The 20297-nt window shown below is 42.9% G+C and overlaps 1 protein-coding gene and 2 non-coding genes across 3 annotated transcripts in view; 2 read left to right on the top strand and 1 right to left on the bottom strand.

Annotated features, from left to right (window-relative positions):
* Window positions 1-20297, top strand: part of PCYT1B (phosphate cytidylyltransferase 1, choline, beta) — a 141925-nt gene that overhangs the window by 72771 nt on the left and 48857 nt on the right. The window contains exons 4-5 of the mRNA XM_032619158.1: window positions 12015-12166; window positions 15390-15468. Coding sequence (XP_032475049.1) covers window positions 12015-12166; window positions 15390-15468 — 231 coding nt within the window. The remainder of the gene's footprint in view (window positions 1-12014; window positions 12167-15389; window positions 15469-20297) is intronic.
* Window positions 14865-14937, top strand: TRNAA-UGC. The gene has a single exon. It is a non-coding gene; the product is annotated as a tRNA-Ala (tRNA).
* Window positions 17185-17257, bottom strand: TRNAG-GCC. Its single transcript has one exon. It is a non-coding gene; the product is annotated as a tRNA-Gly (tRNA).

The following is a 20297-nucleotide window of genomic DNA, read 5'->3' as shown; positions in this document are numbered from 1 at the left end:
ATTGGTAATGTTTTTAAAGGCTACTGGATGACTTTATTTAAAAAAATATATGTATTAATTTGGCTGTGCTGGGTCTTAGTTGCAGCGTGTGGCATCTTCTTTGTGTCATGTTGGATCTTTTTAAGTTGCGGCAGGCAGGATCTTTTGGTTGCAGCATATGGGATCCTATAGTTGAAGCATGCGGGATCTAATTCCCTGACCAGGGATCAAATCCGGGCCCCCTGCATTGAGAGCATGCAGTGTTAACCACTGGACCACCACGGAAGTCCTGCCATTGGTAATTTGATAGGGATTGCATTGAATCTGTAGATTGCCTTGGGTAGTATAGTCATTTTGACAATATTGATTCTTCTAATCCAAGAACATCTGATCTTTTGTTGTCAGTATGTAGAAATGAACAGATTTCTGTGTTATAATTTTGTATCCTGCAACTTTACTGAATTCATTGATGAGCTCTAGTAGTTTTCTGGTAGCATCTTTAGGATCTTCTACGTATAGTATCATGTCATCTGCAAACAGTGACATTTTTACTTCTTCTTTTCCAGTTTGCATTCCTTGTATTTCTTTTTCTTCTCTGATTGCCGTGGCTAGGACTTTCAAAACTGTGTTGAATAAAACTGGCGAGAGTGTACATCCTTGTCTTGTTCCTGATCTTAAAGAAATGCTTTCAGTTTTTCACTGTTGAGTATGATGTTAGTTGTAGGTTTGTCATATATGGCCTTAATTATGTTGAGGTATGTTCCCTGTATGCCCACTTTCTGGAGAGTTTTTATCATAAATTGGTGTTGAATTTAGTCAAAAGCTCTTTCTGCATCTATTGAGATGATTATATGGTTTTTATTCCTCAATTTGTTGATGTGGTGTATCACATTGATTGATTTGCAGATATTGAAAAATCCTTGCATCCCTGGGATAAATCCCACTTGATCATGGTGTATGATCCTTTTAATATGCTGTTGGATTCTGTTTGCTAGTATTTTGTTGAGGATTTTTGCATCTGTGTTCATCAGTGATATTGGCCTATAATTTTTTTTTTTAAACATCTTTATTGGGGTATAATTGCTTTACAATGGTGTGTTAGTTTCTGCTTTATAACAAAGTGAATCAGCTATACATATACATATGTTCCCATATGTCTTCCCTCTTGCGTCTCCCTCCCTCCCACTCTCCCCATCCCACCCCTCCAGGCTGTCCCAAAGCCCCGAGCTAATATCCCTGTGCCTTGCGGCTGCTTCCCCCAGCTATCTACCTTACTACATTTGTTAGTGTGTATATGTCCATGACTCTCTCTCGCCCTGTCAAAACTCACCCTTCCCCCTCCCCATATCCTCAAGTCCGTTCTCCAGTAGGTCTGCGTCTTTATTCCTGTCTTACCCCTAGGTTCTTCATGACATTTTTTTCCCCTTAAATTCCATATATATGTGTTAGCATACGGTATTTGTCTTTTTCTTTCTGACTTACTTCACTCTGTATGACAGACTCTAGGTCTATCCATCTCATTACAAATAACTCAATTTCATTTCTTTTTAAGGCTGAGTAATATTCCATTGTGTATATGTGCCACATCTTCTTTATCCATTCGTCCGATGATGGGCGCTTAGGTTCTTTCCATCTCCGGGCTATTGTAAATAGAGCTGCAATGAACATTTTGGTACATGACTCTTTTTGAATTTTGGTTTTCTCAGGGTATATGCCCGGTAGTGGGATTGCTGGGTCATATGGTAATTCTATTTGTAGTTTTTTAAGGAACCTCCATACTGTTCTCCATAGTGGCTGAACCAATTCACATTCCCACCAGCAGTGCAAGAGTGTCCCCTTTTCTCCACACCCTCTCCAGCATTTATCGTTTCTAGATTTTTTGATGATGGCCATTCTGACTGGTGTGAGATATTTGCAAATGAAGCAACTGACAAAGGATTAATCTCCAAAATTTACAAGCAGCTCATGCAGCTCAATAACAAAAAAACAAACAACCCCATCCAAAAATGGGCAGAGGACCTAAACAGACATTTCTCCAAAGAAGATATACAGAATGCCAACAAACACATGAAAGAATGCTCAACATCATTAATCATTAGAGAAATGCAAATCAAAACTACAATGAGATATCATGGCCTATAATTTTTTTTGTGTTATCTTTGTCTGGTTTTGGTATCAGGGTGATGGTGGCCTCATAGAATGAGTTTGGGAGTATTCCTTCCTCTGCTATTTTTTGGAATAGTTTTAGAAGCATAGGTGTTAACGCGCCTCTAAATGTTTGATAGAATTCACCTGTGAAGTCATCTGGTCCTGGACTTTTGTTTGTTGGGAGTTTTTTAATCACGGTTTAAATTTAGTACTTGTGATTGGTCTGTTTATATTTTCTGTTTCTTCCTGGTTCAGTCTTGGGAGATTGTACCTTTCTAAGAATTTGTCCATTTCTTCCAGGTTGTCCATTTTATTAATGTATAGTAGCTTGTAGTAGTCTCTTGTGATCCTTTGTATTTCTTTGGTGTCCATTGTAACTTCCCCTTTTTCACTTCTAATTTTATTGATTTGAGCCCTCTCCTTTTTTCTTGCTGAGTCTGGCTAAAGGTTTATAAATTTTGTTTATCTTTTCGAAGAGCCATCTTTTAGTTTCATCAATCTTTTCTATTGTTTTCCTCATTTCTATTTCATTTATTTATGCTCTGATATTTATGGTTTCATTGTTTCTGCTAACTTTGGGTTTTGTTTGTTCTTTCTCTAGTTGCTTTAGGTGTAAGTTTAGGTTGTTTATTTGTGATTTTTCTTGTTTCCTGAGATAAGATTGTATCGCTGTAAACTTCCCTCTTAGAACTGCTTTTGCTGCATCCCATAGGTTTTGGATCGTCGTGTTGTTTCTAGGTATTTTTTGATTTCCTCTTTGATTTCTTCAGTGATCTCTTGGTTATTGAGTAGTGTATTTTTTTAGCCTCCATGTGTTTGTATTTTTTACAGTTTTTTTTCTTGTAGTTGATTTCTAATCTCATTGCATTGTGGTCAGAAAAGATGCTTGATATGATTTCAATATTCTTAATTTTGCCAAGGTTTGCCTTGTGGCCCAACATGTGATCAATCCTGGAGAATGTTCCATGTGCACTTGAGAAGAATGTGTATTCTGTTGCTTTGGGATAGAATGCTCTATAAATAGCAATGAAGTCTATCTGGTCTGATGTGTCATTTAAGGCCTGCATTTCCTTATTGATTTTCTCCCTGGATGATCTGTCCATTGATAAAAGTGGGGTGTTAACGTCCCCCACTATTATTGTGTTACTGTCGATTTCTTCTTTTATGGCTGTTAGTATTTGCCTTATATATTGAGGTGCTCCTATGGTGGGTGCATACATATTTACGATTGTTAAGTCTTCTTCTTGGATTGATCCCTTGATGATTATGTAGTGTCTTTCTGTGTCTCTTGGTACAGTCTTTAATGTCTATTTTGTCTGAGATGAGTATTGCTACTCCAGCTTTCTTCTGATTTCCATTTGCATGGAATACCTTTTTCCATCCTCTCAGTTTCAGTCTGTATGTGTCCCTAGATCTGAAGTGGATCTCTTGTATACAGCGTATATATAGGTCTTGTTTTTTGTATCCATTTAGCCATCTATGTCTTTTGGTTAGAGCATTTAATCTGTTTATGTTTAAGATAATTATTATTATGTATGTTCTTATTACCATTTTGTTAACTGTTTTGGATTTGTTTTTGTAGGTCTTTTTTCTTCCCTTTCTGTTTTGTTCCCTCCTCTTGTGATTTGATGACTAACTTTAGTGTTGTGTTTGGATTCCTTTTTCTTCTTTGTGTGTGTATCTATTGTAGATTTTCAGTTTGCAGTTACCATGAGGTTTTGATATAGTAGCAGTCTCTACATAAACAAGATTGTTGTTGTTGTTTAAAATTTTATTTATTTATTTTTGGCTGCATTGGGTCTTTGTTGCTGCACACAGGCTTTCTCTAGTTATGGCGAGCAGGGGCTACTCTTCGTTGCAGTGCGCGGGCTTCTCATTGTGGTGGCTTCTCTTGTTGCAGAGCATGGGTTCTAGGTGTGCAGGCTTCAGTAGCTGTAGCACGCGGGCTCTAGAGTGCAGGCTCAGTAGTTGTGGTGCACGGGCTTAGTTGCTCCATGGCATGTGGGATCTTCCCGGACCAGGGCTTGAACCCGTGTCCCCTGCATTGGCAGGCAGATGCTTAACCACTGCGCCACAAGGGAAGCCCAACAAGATCGTTTTAAGTTGCTGATCTTTTAATGTCAAATACATTTCCAATATCCTGCATTTGTGCTCTCCTCTTCTCACAATTGCTGGTTTTGATATTATATTTGTTCATAAATGATTTCCTACCTTTACTGTATGTTTGCCTTTACCAGTGAGCTTTTCCATTTGTAATTTTCTTGTTTCTAGTTGTGGCCTTCTCTTCTTAGAGAAATTCCTTTAGCATTTGTTGCAAAGCTGGTCTGGTGATGTTGAATTCTCTTAGGTTTTGCTTGTCTGTAAAGCTTTTGATTTCTCCATCGAATCTGAATGAGAGCCTTGCTGGGTAGAGTATTCTTGGTTGTAAGTTCTTCCCTTTCATCACTTTAAATATATTGTGCTGCTCCCTTCTGGCCTGCAGAGTTTCTGCTGAGAAATCAGCTGATAACCTTATGGGAGTTCCCTTGCATGTTATTTGTTGCTTTTCCCCACTTCACTCACTGCTCGTTTGCCTTGTTTCTGTGAGGGTGTCCAATGTAATTTTTATCCTCGCTCCTCTATAGGTAAGGTGTATTTTTGTTTTTTGGGGTTTTTTTGGCCACATGGCACGTGGGATCCTACTTCCCCAGCCAGGGATTGAACCTGTGCCCCCGGCAGTGGTAGCGCGGACACCTAACCAGTGGACAGCCAGGGAATTCCTGTTTTTGTTTTGTTTTTTTTTAACCCTCTGGCTTCTTTTGAATGATTGAGAAGAAATTGTAGATGGATATTTTTGTGGATGAATATATTACTGCTAGAATGAGACAGTGTTTAACATTGCTTTTATTCCTCTTTTTCTTTGTTACAGATATAAGTGCTAAAATATTTTGTTCACAGAAATATTTAGATGGAAATGGAGGAAGTTTGTTACAGAGATACCACTCAATCTTTGAACTCATAAGTTATTTGTCAAATATCACAAAAATAATTTATCATTGTCATCAAAATAATTTTAATGGTCTATCAAGTGATAATTTGTTAAGATCCTCTTTCAAATTTCTTGTTAGGCAGTGGATTAGAAATGATGTGACCTGGAAAAAGTTATGCTTCCAAGCTATTAGAATAATTTGCTTTTTCCCTTTCTAGGCAGTATAACACAAAGGCTTTACCAAGACTTATCAAACGACTCTTAATTATAATCCTTACACTGTTACTTAAAAGCAACCTATTCAACCAGATATACTCAGAAAGGGTTGAGGAAATAGAAATATTGGTAATTTCATTACACCATTGCCAATCCAATAATTTTTGATAAAATGCATTTATCATTTGCTTAGAAACTTAAAACACACACACACACACACACACACACACACACACACACACACACACACACCTTGGGGCTGCAGTTTTAGCAAATTTAGCAAATTTGCAGAAAATACCATCTAACTTAATTGGCAAAACCAGTCCTCATTGTCAAACCTACTAAAACCCTAGAAACTAAGACAAAGTCTTTTCAGTTCAAATGTATTAATTATTTCAAGAAGCTTTATAAAAACCATTGAGAAATGAATTATAGAATCCATTGTATAAAAAAGAATCAGTCAAAAAAAAAAACAGAAAAAGAATCAGTCAAGATTAAAATGATGTAGATCTAATATAACAAGTTACAAAGAAGATAAAAAGTTACAAAAATAAATCAATATCCTTAATTTATAGTAATACAACATAATTTATACATAAAATTATATGATATTTATAAGAAAAGGAGTATGATTTTTAAAAAGACATGTTATTCCTTGTCTAAATATTGGTATATGTGTGTATCAAACTGGTGTTTGGCTTTGGGGAATAATTAAATAAAATCCAATGTAAAAATCAGAAATAACTTATCTTTGTTAGATACCCTGGGTATCTATTAAAAGGTTAGTTTAAGTTAGGTTATATCTAACCCTTTATTAGATACTTTTCCTATGTACTCGAGGATAGAAAAGGGCATATACTACCAAAAAGTAATTTGGCATAGATCTTTTATTCTGTGTTATGAGGAGGTAGGAAATAATAAACATTTAGAAGATGAAATGGGAGAAAGGTTATCTGTAAATGGAATAAATATGATGTGAGTTGATACAATAGATATTTAACTTCCTTTTTAAATAATATATATGAAGTCTGAGAAAAAAGCTTGTAAATATTTTATCCATGTGTTTATTCCAATGTACTTTGAAACATTTGACAATTCCAGAAAAATATTCCAGTTGTATTTCTAAGAAGCAGCAGTACCAGCCTATACAGCTTTGATTTATTGACGTGATTTTGAAGTGAGTAGTGGAAAAACTGCTATGCCTTAACTACAAGGGAAAAGGCATTTTCAGGATTCAGTATAAGCATTGAGAAGAGCTGGAAAAATGCTTACCCTTAACTACATGAAAAAGCAATTTTTATCATTCAGTATTTCTTTCCAGTGCTCCTTTTGCTTTGAATTCGTGGGCCTTATCCCTCAAGATCCTTGCATCCTTTGATAATAGTTGGGAGAAGGTAGAGGCAAAGTTGTTCGGTAAAAATTTGCATTATTCTTCACTCTACCATATTTAGTTTCTAACTTTCAACTTCACCTATAACAGAAACGTATGCAAGAAGGAGAAAGACAGGAAGCTTTTATAGGTTCATAGTTCTTTGAATAGTCATTAAACGAGGTTTCCATTTGGTTTGACCTCAGGATTTAATTCCCTGCCCCTAGCAAGGCAGGTAGTAAGGTTTGCATGATGCTTTCTTTGGTGAAGTAGAGTAAGGTTGGTTTTGGACACAGAGGCTTTCTCTGACCCATTAATTTTAGGAAGGGGTACCCTTGGAAGCTGAGGATCTGGAAATCAATTCCTTTAAAACTGCCAGTGCTTGGATACCTCTTGAAAAGCCTTTACATATCCCCAAGGGTATGTGTACCCTAGTTTGAAGAGTACCTTAGACTGTCTTTCTTGAGTTTGACAAAACAGCTTAATGGCAGAAAATTCTATAGGGAGGAAATTTAGAGGGTCCTTTAAAATAGGTATTCTGTGTTGTTGGTTGAAAGGCTAGCTCTTAATATTATGTATATAGTTAGCAGATAAACTGGTTACAGTGAGTTGAAAGAACCTGCTATATTAATTGTGGGCCCCCTTACATCTGCAGGTAGGTTTGTTGTAGGAATTTCCTTGGGTGGAGCAAGGGCTTTGCTCATGAAATCACTCTGGCCGGGGCAAGTGCACAGACAGGTACAGTTGAAATACTTAGTATTTGGCAGAAATAATGGATTCAAAGACCAGAACTTGTGGTAACTGGAGGTACTACAGTCTACTTACCAACCTTAGGCAGTAACGGCTACCACAAACTACCATGATTTTTGCACTATGATTATAATACCTGCATTTTTAATTTTTAAGCATGTAGTCAGTAATAATTTGAAAATTTTTTATGCAAACTTCTCCTGTGGGCATTATTTTAGTGAATTGAAACTATCCAGTTGTAATGCCTTTTTTTCCCTCCATTTTGTTTTAAAAGCTCATGTCATTTAAAAACAAGACAAGAAATTAAAATTTATTGAATAGATCAGAGATTTTTTTCCTGGAAATTTTTTTTTAAGGGTATGAGTCACCACATACTGACTTCTGCCTCACAGGAGGGGAATAAAAAGGTAACAGCCATAGAAATACCATTCCCTCTATAGTAGACATAAATAGTACTCTGTAAATGTGGGCTTATGCTCTATTGTGTCTTAATTGAAATTAAATATTCCTCTAAGACTCCATTTTGCCTGACTGGTGGGAGATTCAGTCTCGGTCCTTGTTGGGGTCCCTTCGCCTCCCCAGAGTCAAACAAGATTCTGAAATGTTTACAGAGACAGGAGAGGGGCTTGCAGTCTCCAGCCCAGCACCGTTTCTGCACTGCCCTCGTCAACTGAGCCCACAGAATTGCTAGGAAGGAGCAAGTCCACTGTTTCTGTGGAAGGTGACGCCCCGGCGGTCTGTGCCCAGGTGAACCCCAGTGTCCTCACCCCTCCTGAGGCCCTGCTGGTGGGACCGTCCCCCCGAACTTTGACCTCTTCTTCCTGTGGAGGAATCTTCTGTCTGTCTTCTTCCTTACGGAATTCCCCCAAGTTGGGAAAACCGCAGCCAGAAAGACAGGTTGTCTACCAGCAGCTTGAACTTCACAGCTTCTGCGGGCGAGTTTGTACCGAGAAACCGGGCATGCGCATGAAGTGGGGACAGGGAAAAGACAGTGATTTTTTGAATTCATCCACGGAACACCATTGCTCAGAGTTCTCCATCTGGTTGTCAGGGTGCGTTTGCCAAGACTGGGGAACAACAGTGCCGCTTTGGGCGCAATTACTGTTTAGACAATAACTGGTCAGCACGTTCAGCTGCTTCTTGAGGTCACTCCTGGGAGATGAAGATAGGACCCCATGTCAGCATAAACAGGTTGGTGGTTTTCTCTCTGCTCTGTCAAGAGGCCGTTATCTCCGTCATCTCGAAGTTACACCAAATTGCTCGGGTGCAGGTTCAAAATGGGGGGGAGGATATGGTTCGGCCTAGTTTTCTGTTGTTTAAAATAGAAAATTGATGGATCTGAAATCCATTTTTTGCTTAATACAATTCTTGAGGTACTGTTTTAATAAAATCCTTTAGTCTTTTAAAAACGTAAAGTCTTTTAAGAACATTTCAAAAGCCATAGATCAATTTTTTAATTGTATAGGTTGGCCCATAAATAATTCTTATTTATGGAGTCAAAACCAATGCATTCAGTGAATCAATACATAACATAGTCATTATGGCCCTACTAACCACCACCCACCCACCAAGCTGGGCATGATGGGTGATTCAAACACAGGCTGGGCTCTTTACTCAAGATGTTCATAATATGCTTTAGGGGCTTTCAAATGTTGTATGCCTCAGAATCATCCCTGAAGCTTGTCAAAAATAGAGCTGCCTGGACCCCGCTCCAGACCTACTGTCTTAGTCCGTTCAGGCTGCTAGGACAAGATACCACAGACTGGGTAGCTCAAAGCAACAGAAGTCTATTTCTCATCATTCTGGAGGCTGAGAAGTCTAAGATCAAAGTGCTAACATGGTCTTCTGGTGAGGGCCAGCTTACTGATTCATAGCTGGCACCTTTTCACTGTTTTCTTACATGGTGAGAGGGGCTAGGGAGCTCTCTGGGGCCTCCTTTTTAAGGCACTAATCCCATTTATGAGGGTTCCACCCTTATGACCTAAGTATCTCCCAAAGGCCCACCTCCTAATGTCATCATCTTTGGGAGTTAAGATTTCAACATATGCATTTTGGGGGGACACATTTAGACCATAGCACCCATTGAATCAAAACCTTGAGTGGAGCCTGGGCATCTTTAACAAGCTCCTTAGGTGATTCTAATACTTACCAAGGTTTTTGAGCCTGCCGCGTGGTTGATGGTGTTTTGGTCATGTAAGGCACTACAATGTTTTCTGTGTTGTATTGCATTCTACATATGTCTATACATCATCACAGGAAGTATGTATAGGAGATATATAGACATACACGTGTATCGAGAGACACAGTAGTCTTTTATTTGCATGTATGTTGAAATGTACCTGCAGGTAAATATATACCTTTTATCTTAAATCCTAGTAAACCTTTATTGAGCATCTGTGTGTATCAAGCATTGTTAATTCATTCAACAAGTAGTTGTTAAGAGCCTACTATGGGCCATCAGAAAATAAAACAGACAAAAGTCCCTGTCCTCAGGGAGCTATATTTTAATAGAGAAACACCAACAACAAACGAATGAGACAGTTATATGATGGTGAGCGCCATAGCAAGAAGTTAGGAGGGGTGGGGCCTGCCAGTGGTGGGGGCGGATCCCAATTTAGAATAGGGTGGTTGGGGAAGCCTTGAGGGAGGAGAGGGGGTGAGCGCTATGGATATTTGGAGCACAACTGGTCCAGGTTTGCGGAACAGGAAGTGCAAAGCCCTGATCTCAGTGGGAGTATTCCTGGTGGTTTCAGGAAATAAGGAGGCCAGGGTCTGGGACACAATAGGAGATGCAGTCAGAGAGGCAAGGAATGGGCTGAGGGAGATGTGGATCTTGTAGGGGCCTGTAGGCTTCTGGAGGAGTTTGGCTTTTACCCTGAGGGAGATGGGAAGGGTTCGGATCTTGGGGATGATGTAATCTGACAGGTTTTAATGGGATCATTCAGGCCAATGAGAACAGGCTGCTGGGGGTTGGGGGCAGGCTGGAATCCAGTGACCAGTTAGGGGGCCACTGTAGTAATCCAGGGTAGAGATGGTGAATGGGCTGGGAAGGGAGCAGTGAAGGTGGTGAGAGGAACGTGGCTTCCGGTGCGCTGTGAAGGAGCCAGCAGTTTCGCTGACGGGTTGGTTGCAGAGGGTGTGAGGGCTGCAGTAGGAGGGTTTCCGAGGATGCTGGGTGTAACCGTTGGTTGTACTCACTCTCTGGCCAGGTTTGTTTCTGGATGTGGGTCATGATTTGGTTCCATCAAAATGACTGTGTTTTTGTTTTTTTATAAATTTATTTTATTTATTATTTTTGGCTGTGTTAGGTCTTCGTTGCTGTGTGCGGGCTTTCTCTAGTTGTGGTGAGCGAGGGCTACTCTTCATTGTGGTGCGCGGGCTTCTCATTGCGGTGGCTTCTCGTTGCGCAGCACGGGCTCTAGGTGCGTGGGCTTCAGTAGATGCAGCGCGTGGGCTCAGTAGTTGTGGCTCACGGGCTCTAGAGTGCAGGCTCAGTAGTTGTGGCACACGGGCTTAGTTGCTCTGTGGCATGTGGGATCTTCCTGGACCAGGGCTCGAACCCGTGTCCCCTGCATTGGCAGGGAAGCCCTGTATTTTTGTTTTTAAAACGTATCTTGTACACTTAACATTTGTAAGGTTATTGTATGTACATAATACCTTAAAGGAAAAAAACCCTCATCTTCAGGAGTGGTCAGGGTAGTCTGACTGACTGCAGTAAGACCCTGACAGGGATATTGGTAAACAGGGACTGTAGCCACAGTGACGTCTCTTCCTGACATGTAGAAAAGCTGCTTTTGCCAACAAAAATATATTCTGGATATGATAATGAATAATATTTATTGCTCACTTTATTTCAAAGCACTTCTATATAAATCCTCAAAAAATCCTTTCTAAGGCTGATAGTGGAGGATAGTTCCATCCCCATTTGAGGATTCAGGAACTCGAGACCTAGAGAAGATGGCATGTGGGAAGGATGAACTCTGCTAGATCGGATCTTCTATTTCGTGACCTTCTCTTCTTGATCGTGTGGCCCAATGTGTAGTGACTGGACCTCATTCCAGGGAACAGAAGTGCGTGTGTGTGCGTGTGCGTGTGCACGCACGCGCATGTGCGTGCACGTGAATCACACTTGGGTTACTAAGTACAATGATGTGTTAAAGGAATTGGAACTGATTGTTCTTACGTTCTGTAACTCAGGCCTCTTGGTCCTTCTCGTTCTGCCTTCTCTGTCTGTTCATTTGGTCATTTTATTTCTGGATAGTAACGTTCACTGAAGGGTGAGATAGGGAAATAAGAAGATGTGAAAGTCACATTAGGTAGCGTGGAGAATAATTTTAATAAAAGCCACAGTGGAGAATGCAGTTGTAATTAACACTAATATGAAATTCTCAATTGCCAGGGGATTTCAGCTTGCTTCACTTCCTGATCCTTCGTTCCCGTAAAAAAAAAACCCTGAGTTTGATTATGTCACACACCTAGCAAGGCTGAGTTCTTTGTCTTGCCGAAGGAGCCATGTCTGTATTGGGATGGCTGTGAGCAGGGCCTGGGCCAGCTAACAGCATTTAACGCATTTGCCTCTTTCAGTTTGCAGTGATGACCTCACCCACAAATTCAAAGGTTTCACCGTGATGAATGAAGCAGAGAGATACGAAGCGCTGAGACACTGTCGCTATGTGGATGAAGTCATCAGAGATGCTCCGTGGACACTCACGCCAGAGTTTCTGGAAAAACACAAGGTACTTACTCTTCCACGTTCTCTAAGTAGCAGAATTAGGGAGTCGTCTGTTTCTCCAGCTTATACCCAGAAAGTCCAAAGACTCTTCTCATTTTGGAAAGAGGTGACTTCAGGCACTGTCATGTGATGTCACTTGATGCAGCACCTGTCCTGTGCCCACATCTGGGGACCAACAGCATCCCACTTCCTCAGTGTGGTCTCTGGAGCTAGACCACTCAGGTCCACGTGTGGCTTAACTTCTTAACTGTGGGACCTTGAGCAACATATCGCACTCACTTACCTAAACCAGAAAATGGGTGCTGTTTTGAGGATCTAATGAGATCTAGTAAAACCCTTGGAACACTGGCTGGCTCAAAGCAAGAGCTCCAAAAATGTCATCATCATTATCACCATCATTATTATTGATGCTTAGAGTTCCACAGGCATCATTTTTCATGGAACAAATGACCACATATCTTATCCAGAGGGACAGGGGTCAGGCTTTAAGGAAAGAACTGTATATCTCTGATTTTGTGACCCTGAGACTCCTACTGATAGAAGATTTTTATTAGTTGAAAACACAAGAAATCCTTTTGATCTGCATCAAATTATGTGCTTTGTATCTCCCTACCAGCCCCACATTAGGAGCTCTTCTTTCCTTTTATGAGCAGTACAAAAAAATAAGATTAAGCTGTTCTAAGAGTTTTCTATTTTTAAATTCACGATGCAGGAGAGAATAGAGAACACTGATAAATGTGCATGGGTAATAGCAGAGCAGACAATTTCCCAGCAAGAATAAAAAGAAAAAGGAAGAACTCCAATATGATTTACTTCCAGCAATCACTAGCACATTTTTACTAAGCATCTATTGTATCTTCAGCTTGTGTGCAGAATTATGGGGATGCTGATGATGGCTGCCATTTATCGAGTACTTTCCATGTACCCAGCCCTGTGCTAAGTGCTTTGCTCTTACATGAATCACATTCAATCTCATGGCTACCCTGAGACGTTGTTGTTGTCATACACTGGAGACGAGGAACAACTAAGTTTGAGTACGAAGAATAGAATTGATGATAATAACATTTATTGAGTACTTGCTGTGTACCAGTTATTATTTTTAGCACTTTTGCATAATTATATTATGTAATCCAGTGATTCTCAAGTGGGGGCAAGTTTGCCCCCAAGGGACATTTAACAGGGCCTGGAAACATTTTGGGCCATCATAACTAAAGGGGTGCTACTGGCATCTAGTGGGTAAAGGACAGGGGTGCTACTAAGCATCCTACAATGCACAGGACAGACTCTCCCCCTCCAACAAAGAATTTTTTTATATGTAAATTTATGTACTTTATTTATTTATTGGCTGCGTTGGGCCTTCGTTGCTGTGCGCGGGTTTTCTCTAGTTGCAGTGATGGGGGCTACTCTTTGTTGCGGCGCGCGGGTTTCTCGTTGAGGTGGCTTCTCTTGTTGCGGAGCATGGGCTCTAGGTGCGTGGGCTTCAGTAGTTGTGGTGTGCAGGCTCAGTAGTTGTGGCTCGCGGGCTCTAGAGCGCAGGCTCAGTAGTTGTGGCGCACGGGCTTAGTTGCTCCGTGGCATGTGGGATCTTCCCCGACCAGGGCTCGAGCCCGTGTCCCCTGCACTGGCAGGTGGATTCTTTTTTTGTGTGTGTGTGGTACGCGGGCCTCTCACTGCCGTGGCCTCTCCCGCTGTGGAGCACAGGCTCCAGACGCGCAGGATCAGCGGCCATGGTTCACGGGCCCAGCCGCTCCATGGCATGTGGGATATTCCCGGACCGGGGCACGAACCCGTGTCGCCTGTATCGTCAGGTGGACTCTCAACCACTGCGCCACCAGGGAAGCCCCAGCAGGTGAATTCTTAACCACTGCACCACCAGGGAAGTCCCTCCAATAAAGAATTATCTAGTTCAAAATGTCACTAGTAGCAAGGTTGAGAAATCCTGATTTAATCCTTACCACTAAATTATGAGTTATATAGCTAGTAAGTGGTGGGGCAGGAATCTATACCCAGCAAAATTAAACTGCTACTCTACGTCTCAAGGTGGAGTGAAGCCTTGTTAAAGGGCTTTGAAAGTTAGGCAAGAAGTTTTTACTTGATGGAGAAGGAGAACAAGGAACTAGTGAAGATCAGTAGGCACAAGGATGACAAGAAGAAAATTCTGTTTAAGGAGGTGCCCCCACCATGTGACAGAGGGATGGCTTGGAGAGGAAAGAGCCTGCAGTGAGGCTGCAGGTTCAAGTTGGTATTAATAATCCAGGTGATGGGGCCCTGGATTTGGCATAAGCAATGGAGAGGAAGTGATGGGTGTATGCACTTATGTACACACACACACACACACACACACACAATGGAACTTGTGACCTATGTGCTATGGAGAGTGAAGGAAGTAGGGAAAAAAGGCTGATTCCAAGGTGTTTGGAGCCTAAATAAACTTAGAAAATGGAGGTGCCCTTGGAAGGGGCCCCAGTTTTCAGGATGAATTAAAATTCCAGACAGGTTTTTAAAGTGACAGCAAGGCCGGCAAAAGAGAAAAAGGGTGACTTTGGGCAAATTTGACAAGTTTTATCATTTCAGCAGCCGTATGACCCAACTGAAATAGTAATACTTGCCCTACCTGCCTCACAAGGTGGTTGTATGAATCAAACGCGAAGAGAGACGTGAATTCATTTCTACAATATAAAATCTGACTTAAGTGGGGGAATTCCCTGGTGGTCCAGTGGTTAGGACTCTGTGCTTGCACCGCAGGGGGCACGGGTTCGATCCCTGGTTGGGGAACTAGGATCCTGCAGGCCGCGTGGCACGGACAAAAAAATAAATAAATAAAATAAAATATGTCTTAAATGTGAGGCTGGGCCTATTGCCATCAGTGGGACAGGAAATGAGGATTTGGGCTCCTCGTAGCAGAGGCGATTAAAATCTGAAGAATGAGTGAATTGTCTGAAGGAGAGATTTTAGAGGCAGAAGAACAGAAGGCCAAAAACACCTACTGTCAGAGGTGAGAAAAGAGGGACCAGCAAAACAGAGAAACCAATCTAGTTCCCATCAGCTCGTGGAAACAGAGACAGTTGGAAATACCTTTCAGTCAAGGATTCAAGTCTGCCTTCTAAACTGCTCATTTCAACTGCTTAATTACAACTACTTTGTTCTAAAAAAAATATGTATTTTCAAATTGCAGACACGCAGCCCCATCCCGGTGTTGATGTCACTCTCCTCTCTCTCTCCAACAGATTGACTTTGTGGCCCACGATGACATTCCGTACTCCTCTGCTGGCTCTGATGATGTTTACAAGCATATAAAGGAAGCAGGTGAGGGTCGTCCTGTGCTCACCTGTCCCCTGCGGCATAGTGATCAGGGCTAATACGAGACGTCTGCCCTGGGCCTGCAGCATATACGTACAAGGCGCTGGCGTTTCACGTGTCTCCCAAGTAGCCTCTGCAAGCCTCTGTTGACATGTGCTAAGGCTCAGCTGTGGCACAGACACCAGTTAGGTATTTATATAGAAATTAACCTGAGCACCAAAGTACTCAACTTTGGGTTTCAGGCTCGATTTTAGAGTTCATCACACGACCTAAAATCACAGGACCCTGTTTATTTTTTTAATTGGAGTATAATTGATTTACAGTGTCGTGTTAGTTTCTGGTGTACAGCAAAGTGATTCAGTTATATACACACACACACATATACACACACATATATATATTCTTTTTAATATTCTTTTGCATTATAGATTATTACAAGATATTAAATATAGTTCCCTGTGCTATACAGTAGGACCTTGTTGTTTATCTGTTTTACATACAGGAGTGTGTCTGCTAATCCCAAACTCCTAGTTTATCCCCCTCCCCGGACACTGTTGTTTAAAGGGCAATCATTTTCCTCATTAACAATGAAATTACTCTATGTTCCCAAGAAAGTTCCTTCCAGAAGAATACAGATAACTGGCTAATTAAGGATCTGGACTCCTCATCTCCCAAGTCCAGTCCTGCCATAGGTCATCCTGTCACATGATAATAATATCCTCAGGTACCACATGCAGAGGCCAAAAAGAAAATAAAAAGAAAGAAAGAATGGATAAATATTTGTGGTAGTCAAGTAAAAATTAGTGGCAACTGTCATTCCTCGGCCACCTGTTTCCTCCTGATAACAGTTAACTGATGTCATGGAAGGCAGACATGGTGCGTGAGCTTTGGAAGTCGTCCCATTTGTCACTAGGCATTTCTCTTCAGGTCAGAGAGTCTGGTTGGCCCCAGGGACTTACTGGGGGACTGGAAAGAGGGAGGTTTCCTCGCATTGTGGGCTCCCCGGAATTAATTCCTTCATCAAGTACTCTTCGTACTCCTACGCTGCTCTGACTACAGGGAAATCGCTCCTGGGCATCATAGAAGATCTGTGGTTTCTAGCCTCAGTGGGATGCTCAGTTGCTCCTTGGTAACATTTACCTCCTCTTTTTCCCCTTCCTGCCCTGATTTACCCATAACTCCTTGCGTCCTTGCATCCTTGCTTCCTCTGCTGCATCCAGAGGAAGAGGGGTATGTTTTCTGTCTCAGGCTAACCTCTTATCTGAACTTACCTTCTCCCTTCCCTGGAGCATGTTTTCTTTTATTCTTCCTCCCATTGTGATCCAAGCTTCTCACTCTCCAGTAGTTTCTTACCAGCTTACGTGGAAGTTTACAAAAACAAATAAACCCAGATCTTTCCTTCTGCCCTCCCTCCTGCCTCTACCTTCACGGACATCCTTGCTTGGTCCTCCTCTTAGTGGCAGCTGTCATTCCTCAGTCACCTGCAGTCTGACTTCTGTCCCATCTTTGCTCAGTTCTCAGATGCCCTTTGGACCACCCAATCCAGCGGCCTTAGCTCAGTCCCCGCTCTGGACATAACGACACTGCTGACCGTGTTCTTTGCTTAGACACTCTTGTCTTTGCTTCCATTTCTGGGACACTTCTGGGACCTTTGGTTTTTGTGTGTGTGTGTTTTTTTTCTTGATATCTTTTGGCCGCCCCATGGGGCATGTGAGATCTTAGTTCCCTGACCAGGGATCGAACCCGTGCCCACTGCATTGGCAGTGCAGAGTCTTAACCACTGGGCCACCAGGGAAGTCCCTGCTCCTGAGTTTTGTTACTGGGTTTCTCTCCCTGTCTCACCAGCCTCATCTCTGTACTCTGCCTTCCACACACACGCTCTACATTCCAGGTACACAGAATCTGTCCTGGTTTCCAGACACACCCCCGCTTTATACCTTTCCTCCAGCTGTTCTCTGGGCTTGGAATGCCCTTCCTCTGAGCATCTTGGTCAGGGCCCAGCTGAGGAGCGAACCCAGACATGCACCCTCTCCCTGGGGCATGATTCAGCACAGCCCCCGCCCTCTTCAGAGGCAGACACTCTTCGCATATGGACCTCCTTGTCAGCTCCCTTCTCCTGATTGTGTGTGTGTGTGTGTGTGTGTGTGTGTGTGGGTGGGTGGGTGGGTGGGTGGGTGTGTGTCCCTAGCTAGAGTGAAGTGCCACAGGCCACGGCCATAACTCATCCATCTTTGCATCCCCAGCACAGTCCCTGGTACATTTGTGGTGCTCCTTAAGTGCTGGCTGAACAAGAGAGTGCTTTTATTGAGTATGATGGGGAGGCAGCTTAAGATGGAAGCCTTTTGTGTGCAGGGGCTCTTCCCAACACACGGGGAATGGAGCCATTTACCCAGATAATTCGGGCACACGCTTCTGTCTTGTGGAATGGTTCATATTATTTAGAGGTAAGGGTGATATTTTGGCCTGAATGATATGGACCTTTCATCCAATTTGTTGGCTTTTCACTGGTATCTTGGCCTCTGAGTTCCTTGCACACCTCTTTATTGAAGGAGATGCTAATGACAAGTGCTGAATTACTCCAAACCATCTTAGCCTCACAGCCCAACAAAATCTCAGTGAAAGATGGAAGGGCTCACTCTGTGACTTATTTCAAAAATGACTGTGAGGGCTTCCCTGGTGGCGCAGTGGTTGAGAGTCCGCCTGCCGATGCTGGGGATGCGGGTTCGTGCCCCAGTCCGGGAAGATCCCACGTGCCGCGGAGCGGCTGGGCCCGTGAGCCGTGGCCACTGAGCCTGCACGTCCGGAGCCTGTGCTCTGCGGCAGGAGGGGCCGCAGCAGTGAGGGGCCCACGTACCACAAAAAAAAAAAAAAAGACTGTGATCTGAAAGATCTTCAAAATTATATCTATGAATTTGCATCTTTTTTGCTCTACTTTATAACAGGCAAAAACTCACAAATTATAGGTGCTCTTTGGGGCAAATGTATAATGGAAAAATAGTCTCGGCTCTACCCAATACTCATCATTTTCCTGAGCTGAGGTTTTCCGTCAATGTCACAGGGCTTCAAATAATCACCAGGAATCAGAATAGTCATTGCTGGGATTTTAAAATACCCAGCCTCCCCAGATTATATCCATTTGGATTACTTAAAAAGACAGCTGGGGCAAAGGTAATTACTTCTACCCTCTTACAGGATCGGATATGGTTTTTCTGACTCTATAAGTGGAGCTGTCCAAGGTTGAGGAGGCAGTACGGTAACGTGAATTCCTTAGCTTCTCCATCCATCTTCCTTCATCAGACCACCTTCCATAAACTTCCCATAAGCCTGTTGCTGCCTGAGAATCTTGGAGCGAGGAAGAGTTTGAGGAAGGGATGGGCTGGAATTGGTATTTTAGCTAAAGGTAGGTGCAGAAGTAGATTTTTAATGGCTTAATTTATTTTCTGCTATTTTATTTTCTACCATACATGTCATCTATAGGTACTGTAGGTGCATCCATGCATACTTTCCTACATACATTAAGCCATCATCTGGCACGGTACAGATACTGTAGTTTAGTGAGTTACCATATGCCTTACTTAGGGATTTCAAGAAGTCGAATACACGCCACTTTATATTTGAGCTGCCCCCATTGCTGGTACTTGCATCAGAGCCATCTTTCCCCTTCCTGGAGGCCACTGGAACTCCACCCATTGGTCCCACCATGCTTCACCCTCAGCCTGCTGCCGCTACAGCCTTTTCCTGGTATTCAGGGACCTTCAGACTCTGAAGGTAGAACGGGCTCCTAAGGGTCACTCACCCAGTCGTCTACCTCCTCTTTGGCATCACCGCCAGATCCAGGTAGAACTGATGCTTGCACGTCTCCCACGAGGGGGAGCTTCCTCTCTCCCAAGGCAGCCCATTCCGTCTTTGGATGGTTTTGACTCTCGTTGGTTAACACACGAACCGCTGAGTGCATCCACAAGCCTGCTATTGTTGGTGGGAAAATGGGATACAAAGATGAATAAGACGGCCCTCACCCTTGACAGAGAGCAGAGCCAGATAGAAATAATTACACCAAAATATTAGAAGCCTGCTATATATAGCAGGCACGGGAGGTGTGTCCAAAGGTGGGGGTATATGAGGAAGTGCAGCGTGTTTGGAGAAAATCGACAATGTTCATGTGGTAGAGGGCGCGTGGAGGTGGCGGCGGAGAGAAAAACTGGCAGGACGAGTGGTTTAGGCTTCATTCCGTGCGTCACAGGGAGCCAGATGCCACTCGGAGGCGGGGGGGTGCCAGGAACAGCTCTCTTGCGGGGGAAGGACAACTGGGTAGGGGGCAAGAGGAATTTCTGTAACCAAACTTAGGAGCTCCCATTTCCACAGGTGACAGGAAAAAAAACAACCCACTCTTGACACTTGAAGTAATTCAGACTCTTTAAGGTTTGCACTTAGACCGTGTGGACTCAACCTGTGGCCTTTTTCTCCTGGCATGATCTGAGTACTGGCTTGGATGGGGTACGGATCTGGCTCTGCTGACCTGTTGTTGTGGGGTATCGAGACCTGCTCAGCCATCATCCCTGGCTACCAGATCCCCATGGCCGCCGCGTCCATCTGTTCCCCAGCCACGGCCCTCTTTGGCCTGTCTCTGCCACAGCCTCTACCTCGCTACCCCCCTCCCCACATTACAAGTGTGCCACCCAGCAGTCACACTGATCTCAAGTCCCAGCTACCATCAGTGTTCCTTGAGAGGGTCCCCAGGAACGTCAAAGATGTCCCCCACAGTTACTGGAGGGCGGTGGGAGGGAGCCACATTAGGCCCTGTCTGACCTGCTTGCCATGTTGGCACGGGGCCTCTG

This window comes from Phocoena sinus, chromosome X (assembly GCF_008692025.1).
Source record: "Phocoena sinus isolate mPhoSin1 chromosome X, mPhoSin1.pri, whole genome shotgun sequence".
Classification (NCBI taxonomy): Eukaryota; Metazoa; Chordata; class Mammalia; order Artiodactyla; family Phocoenidae; genus Phocoena; species Phocoena sinus.
Note: the sequence above shows the minus strand (reverse complement) of the source record. Positions and strands in the feature narration are given on the sequence as shown.